General features: G+C 33.9%; 1 protein-coding gene across 1 annotated transcript in view; it reads left to right on the forward strand.

The window, feature by feature from the left end:
• The window catches only part of LOC123670660, a 108,588-nt gene extending 100,899 nt beyond the window's left edge, over positions 1–7,689 (forward strand). The window contains exons 5-6 of the mRNA XM_045604175.1: positions 5,059–5,257; positions 7,451–7,689. Coding sequence (XP_045460131.1) covers positions 5,059–5,257; positions 7,451–7,527 — 276 coding nt within the window. The 3' untranslated portion in view covers positions 7,528–7,689. The remainder of the gene's footprint in view (positions 1–5,058; positions 5,258–7,450) is intronic.
• The last annotated feature ends 340 nt before the right edge of the window (positions 7,690–8,029 follow it).

Consider the following 8,029-nt stretch of genomic DNA (forward strand, 5'->3'; position numbering starts at 1 on the left):
GTACTGATGTGAAATTTGGAGTGTTTGAGAGCTCCTCATTCATGCGCCAATTGCACCTTTCCCATTGGCTACTCGTTATCAGTTGAGTTTTCAACGTTGTCAATTTAGTTTCATAATCTAACGTGTTTCAGATTAGTGTTTATTAAGTTACATTAACGTATCATTCGAGTGTACATATACTACAGTAAACAGTCGCTCAAGTAACTAAATGTGTAAATTTTTGGACACGCATAGCTAACGTTATCTTATCACATAATCAGAATCATGAAATATTCAAGGAGAAAAAGAAATATCTAATAGTTTCTTCACAACAGATCCTATCAGGATACCGGGAGTTTCAATATAACTGTCACCCATCCAAGTCCTAACCACGTATGACGCAGCTTGATTTCAGTACTCTAACGTGAACTGACTATTTCAGCGTGTTATGGGTAACTTTGCTCTGTATAAGCAAAGTGTCACTACAAGTGTATACAGGGAGGCCACTTTTTCAATGGGATTGTATTGGTAACTTTTAAACCATAAGATTTAGAAGGTCGGTCAAATGGAGAAAAAGTTGCATGCATAGAAGCATTATCAAGCAGTTCAAACAAATCGAGATTATCAGGGCCGGTTATTGAGATATCATGAGAAAAGTAAATTATGTCATTTTGATTTTTCTTTTTTTCCCACTTTATTTCGAATATTATCAAAAAATGTTACAGGAATTTTTTATTCGACAGTAAATTATCCTCAATTTGACGTAATCAGATTTCGTATCCAACGTTTCGTTCTCTCTGGGCCACCCTCAACCTCATTTTTTTCAATACGGACCTGTATATTTTATGACACTTTCCGAAATAACTTTTAACGCTGAATTCAACGATATACCATACAATGTCATTCAAAGTTGATTTTCAGGTGATTTTGACCCTTATCCAAATTTCCTTGGGACGGATCTGTATTACATTTCGGTACCTTTAGTTTAATTAACAACGAGCAATACAATTCGATGAGAAAATCAACTTACTCATCTTGAACTAAATGGAACATATCAGAATCAAATCAAGAAACAAGTAATAATTATTTACAAATTTCAATTCATAATAATTAAACGAATTATCAATCAATGAAAGAAAAATCGAATGATTATTCGAAAGTAAATGAAAATGAATGAAGTAAGTATTCGAAATGTCTACCATTTTGTAAAATGCACTTAACGGTTCTGGAACCCATACTTCTCATACATTTGCTAAAGTGTCATAAAATATACAGGTCCGTATTGAAAAAAATGAGGTTGATGGTGGCCCAGAGAGCACGAAATGTTGGATACGAAATCTGATTACGTCAAATTGAGAACAATTTAGTGTCGAATAAAAAATTCCTGTAACATTTTTTGATAATATTTGAAATAAAGTGGGAAAAAAAAAAAAATCAGAATGACAGAATTTACTTTTTTTATGATATCTGGATAACCGGCCCTGATAATCTCGATTTGTTTGAACTGCTTGATTATGCTTCTATGCATGCAACTTTTTCTCCATTTGAACGACCTAACTCTTATGGTTTAAAAGTTACCAATACAATCCCATTGAAAAAGTGGCCACCCTGTATATAAAATATAGTATTGACTCCAAACATTCACTCATTTAGGTACTTGAGCTGTTTTTCACTATATAATACAATATATACTTGTAGAGACTATTTGCTAGTACAGTGCAAAGTCACCCATAACACGCTGGAATTGTCAGTTCACGAAAGAGTACTGAAGACAAGCTGCGCCACGAAACTTGAAATTGTTTAGTTACTTGAATCAAAATGCCAACTTACAGCAAACAATACTAATATTTGAAATTAACTGGTAACCATTTCTCATTCATTCAGAAGTCTGGTTCTCTGTAGGATTTTTCAATCTATGAGTAACTTTCTATTAAAAATATTCGAAACTGGAATGTTGGATAGTGATTTGAGTTGTTTTTATCATCTCTGCCGCACAGATGATAGAAAACAACCTAAATAACTATTCATTATGAAGGCGACAACAAATAGATCTGAAATATTTTCAAGAACGAGGAAAATAATAAATTATCGAGTTTGAAGTGTTGGAAGAATTTCAGATTCGGAGATCTTGCCCATAAATCATTCAGGACAGAACCTTTAAAATTCTGAGAAGATCCAATTCCGCAAAGAGGATTATTCAGACATTTAGAAGTTTGTTATCTCGGAAATAATTATATGGTTCATAATAAGGCTCTTATTTTAATCCTATTGCGTCTAATCAGATCATTCAAAAATGTGAAACGATACGATTTGAAAATTCCTGAAGTTTATGTAAGAATTCTAGGGACCGATTTCTATTGGGTCTTTGAAATGATAACAGCTTAGGTATTCCATATCAATATATGTTTTTCATTATTCAAATATTTCCATGAGGCTATTTTTTGTTTCGGATTGTGCTTATATGATTTCAGTTTTCAATTCAGTTAGATGTGAAATAAAAATTTTAGGATTTTTTCACAATTCATAGGACGACTATTGAGTCAATTAACTGGATATAATCGTCCATGAATTCTTCTTAAAATTTTCCCAGTATTCACATAATATCCTTGATTTTGAGAGAAAAATATAACAATTTTTGAACATTATTGAAGGATGCATTTTTTCATGGGCATAACCTACTGAATACAAATGATATGTCAAAAAATAATACAAAGTGTTGCCATTATAACCATTTCAAATTATTGAAATTATTTCAATGAACAATTGGCCCCATAATAGCTATCTTCCAGTAACTGGACTTTCCCTTTATTTTCCATACTTTTTGACATTTTTTTCATACCAATGTATTTTGACATCTCAGGGGTAATCTGATCATATCCTACCACTTTACCATTTTCACTCACTTAAGGCCGTATTTACTTCTTCCATGCTCTCCTCTTTTCTGGTCTTTTCTTCTACTTCTTCCATTTGCTATCTTATTTGCTTTCAATTATTCAACAAATGCTCCCTCCATCTTTGTATTATGTCTTTCTCTGACCAGCAATTTGTTTGGTTTGCACTTTATTGAAATATTATGTTGTTTTTCAGTACGTTGAATATTAATCAATTTGGTGACAACTTCATTTTCAGATATGTTCCTGTCAACTAGCCTACTCGTTATTGAGACTTAACGTCTCTTGATTATTTTTTAGGAGGCTATGTTGATTCATTGTTTTATGCCAACAAATCAACAACTCTTGAAGCATTGGGAGTCAATATTCAAGACACCATTAAAGCCATACTGCTAGATTTATTGGAAAAAGTAGTGGAAAACTCTACTAATCGAATAGACTATGTAACTCGTAGACGCGGCTGGCATATTCCGAAAATTTTATTGAAAGAATGAATTCCATGAAATTATCAACTAGATTGTGATAATTAATAGATCATTCAAACAATATTTTAGTCTTGTATTGATATTCAAAGTTCTTAAGCTCTCAAAAAACACCCATTATAGTTCTCTGTACTTCACGGGAGTAAAAATTATTATTATTGAAAACTCGCTCATATAAGCAGTGGATCTCTTAATATACTGCTCCATAAGAGTTAGGAATATCGTATTCAATCGTTTTGTAAAGTATGTAATCTTCGAGAAAATCGCTGTTAAATAACTCAATAACAACTTGAATCGATCCAATAAAAATCAGTATGAGACATTTCGTCAATCTGGTCGCCTTTTTTCTGAAGTTTGGTTCTTTGAATAAGCTTCATGAATGTTTTTATTCTGAAATGGAGTCAGTTTATCAACGGCTTCGATTTGAAATGAGTTTTCTGAAAATACCAAGACGTAAATTAACAACCGCTGAGGCTAATATGGCTATCGGAATGCAGGGTGGACTAACCTAGGTTGTTGTAGCGGAAAGGCTCCAAGTCAGCCGAAGTGTGATATCTCGACTTTGGAATAGGTTCAGGGAGACAGGTTCCGTGTTGGAAAGACCAAGGCTTGGTGAGCGACGAGAAACAACACCTGCTCAGGATCGTTCCATCACCGTTTCGGCGAGAAGGAACCCTACATCTACGTGTAGAATGCTACGGAATACTCTTCAAAATGCAGATCAGGTCCAAGTTTCCATCGAAACCATCAGACGACGTTTGAGAGAGGTGAATCTAGGTTCTAGACGTCCATTTAGAGGAGTTCCATTAACACGTGACCATAAGCGTCAAATACTGGAATGGACAAGGCAACAAACATATCAATTGGAACGATCATTGGCGTAGTGTCCTTTTCACTGATGAATCCAGATATGGACGATTTTCAGATTCTCGAAGAATAGGGGTATAGACAATCCCACGCATATCCCGTAATCGTAGCTATGTCCAAGAAGTCCATCCATTCCGAGGGGGTAGTGTTATGATATGGGCCGGGAAATGTTTCAACGGGCGCACAGATCTACACATTTGTCCTGGGAATATGACTGCCTTACAATATAGGGATCATGTCATTGACAATGTTGTACCAAATTTTCACGCTGCTATTGGTGAAACTTTTCAATTTCTTGACGATAACGCTAGACCGCACCGTGCAGCCATAGTTGAGAATGCGCGCGAGGAGCTTGGTATTCCACATTTACCAATACCTCCTCACTCACCAGATTTGAATTGCATAAAACATGCATGGGATATGCTCCAAAGAAGATTAGATAATTATTAACCTACCCCAGAATCCTTAAATGATCTGAGAGAGCTTCTGCCCCGTTTATGGAACCAAATTCCTCAAGAAATGTTCAACAACTTCGTGTATAGCAAAGAAGATGTCAAGCTGTTATTGATGCCCGTGGAGACCATACATTGTATTGATAGTCTTAAAATGCTTGAATTCTCTGAGAATAAAATTTTGTTATTTTAACGATTTTTCTTAACCACCCTGTATTCGCTGCAGACCTACAGGCTAAAATTAATTTTATTTCCTGCAACTTGAAATCATATTAATATGAATTTTCATCACAATAATCTCATTCAAACTATATTTTTCCGAAATTTAAGTCAATATCCCTAACTCATGTGTAGAAGTTTATTTACATGTTCTTCTTTTGATTTCAGATTTGCGAAATGTGCACGACGAGAAAAGCATCAGCCGGAGATCTATTCCACAGTGAAAATTACCTGGAACTGCCGTTGTTTCCATCTCATTTCCAACAGAACCGTCTCACGCTAAAGTGTGTAGCTGAGATTGGAAATTTATATCAGCAGTATGCTGAGCTCAACCTCTATAATGTCCACGATCCCATCCCCGCCCGAGGTAAGCGTTTTGATTTATTCGAGCCAGATATAAACCATCCCGTAACAGGAAAATACTACGCCTGAACGTATCGAAAAAATGACGTTTTGCATAACCTGAGATTTAGGATGATATACCGCGTATTTTATCACGTGAAGGTATAATTGTGGAATTGGGTTTCTAGATTAATGACCACGATTAGTCCTCTTGGTGTCTTAGAGCTTAGAGGACAGTAATTGTTGTTTAGTTCCATTCGGAAAAATTGAGTGGAAAAACGGGAACACGAAAATGGGCCAAATGGGATAAAAGCGCCATTCGGGCTCCCATAACGAGCTATTGGGTATAATGAGTGACGTGTTAGACTGGGTAACTATAAATATTATACTGAAAAACGTCACCCTCAAGTTTTGGGTAATACAATTATCATGCCAAATTCCAAACTTTTTACTCATACGCTGTTCATTTCTTACAATATTTTGCTGAAATTTGAAAAAGATAGTACACTTCACAATTAAAGTCATGTCAATTGCCTGATAATCTATTATTTTAAGTTTAAGTAAAAATATTCTTCCGCTGGCTACTGTTTTTTGGACATTCTTCTTTTGAATTAACCAAGTAATCAATTCTCCCTGTTACTCCCATTTAGGTTCAGCCTGAATTATATATCTAAGGGGTTTTCAAAAAAGTGCAAAAGTTTTCAGGACGTGATCCTTTGTTGATACCAAGGGAATCTTTCCTGAAAATAAAACAGATGAATTTCTTATTTTTTCCTTGAAATTCAAAAATAGTTAAAAAATTGGCATTTTGTGGTAATGGTTAAACAATCCGAAGGTTATCCATAATAGTATATCAACTAACAAAAGTTGTAAGAAGTATATTACGCACGACAAAAAGAAGTTATTTTAATAACTTATAATTCTAGAAGTGCGTAATTATCTTATAATTCGAGTTATGTACAATATTTTTTCTTCGACCTCATTCATTTCCATAAAAACATTTTTAAGAGGTCATTTGAGGGTGAAAAGAAGCAACCCAAAATGCATCTTTACCAACATTTTTCAACTTTCTCAGATTACAAATATATTTTCTTTGAAGATTAGTACTATACGGCAAAAAAAAAACAAAATTTTTGTTAAAACAATTTTTTATTAATCATTACAGATGGTTCTGTATTTGGGTTTGAATTTTCCGTCTAAATGACCTTGACGCACCCGTTACATTAATATTCACATGAAATTCGGACGTTTTCTGCTGAACTGTTTATTTTCAAGATATGTTCTGTCATTGATCATTCGAAAATGATGAATTAATAAGGATGTATCCATTGAGAGAAGTCTATTATGTAAATGATTAATGGAACAGATACATTGATGTCGTTTCGACAGAAATCTCAGACTAGATCACAGAGGCATCTGTGATGATTTGTCAAAAAGTTGTTCATACAAAATTTTGTATTTTTGCCTCAGCATACCAATCCGCAATTGAAAAGGTTTTCCCATTTTGAATTCCAAAGATGACCTCTGTACCCCCTTGAAAAGAGAAGGTTCTGGCATGAATTTAAAATTTAATACAAGTTTGAGCATGAATGGATCTTTTGTGAATTAAATCTAAAATATCTAGTAGGTTACAATCACATTTTTATTGGAAGAACAAGATCATAAAATGCAATTTTTCTTCAACTCTTCAGCAATTTCAAGAATACTCAAGAAGAATACACATTTTTGGGGACATGTAACTTTTGAAGAAAAAACCTTAGAGCTTTTGTTTACTTGAAAGACCCCCTTTAGTTTTCAACAAAGATTTACCCCCAGAAAAATTCTTTACTTATTCCGTAACACCCTGTTTAATTTTTTTATTTCTTGGAGAGTAGAGAGAGAGAATTCATATACACTCATATGATATCGAATAAACAATCTTTTAGTTTAAAAATTGATAGAAAATTATTCTACGAGGGGTAGAAAAAATCACTCCCTGGGCAGAAATTTGGATCTATTGGATCTATATAGCCGCGATAGAGACCTACTTTCCAGACCTTCTGAAAACGGTTTTTTTAGACGGTTAGAAAAGAAAGAGAATCGCTGGGTCAAGTGTATCGAGCTGAAAGGAGATCATGTCGAAAAATAAATCACCACGTCTTACAGTACTTATCAGACCACCCTCAGATTGACCTATGCGGTAGAACAATAAAATTTAATCAAGTTTCGTTTCTTTCAGTTATGCAGAACTCCGCAGTCTGCTACAACTTGGCCATAATGAATATAGTGATGATATTACTCTACCTATTTACGTAAGTGAATGTCCATAATTTGTGTTAAATGGAATTTATCAAAAGGGACAATGCCCTATTGTGATCGACTGAATGGCAATTATTATAGTGAATATTTAAGGAAATTTTGTAAAAATTTTAATGCAATATTGAATTTGTATGTTGATGGATGGTTGATTAAATTGAACGTTGAATTATCTTCTTTTCATTTGTGAATAACCTATGAGAGTTCTACGTTTTGAAACACCATCCCATACATGAATTTGAGGTGATGGAAAATTGTAGGAACTAAAAGGAAAAACTATAAGAATTTGGAATGTCTTATTCATCGAGTAATAAATCGTTTTGCATTCAGTTCTTTATGCGAAAGATTTTCAAGAAAACAACACATGAGATGTGAACAACAAGAAATATTTTCGAGATTTGATCTATTAATTGTGAGAAAAAATAATGAGATTGTCAGTTTTCAAGTGTTTAGTGTGAATATATGCTATTTGATTTAATCAAATGTTAACTAGGTACAGACG

The sequence above is a fragment of the Harmonia axyridis genome, chromosome 1, assembly GCF_914767665.1.
Source record: "Harmonia axyridis chromosome 1, icHarAxyr1.1, whole genome shotgun sequence".
NCBI lineage: Eukaryota > Metazoa > Arthropoda > Insecta > Coleoptera > Coccinellidae > Harmonia > Harmonia axyridis.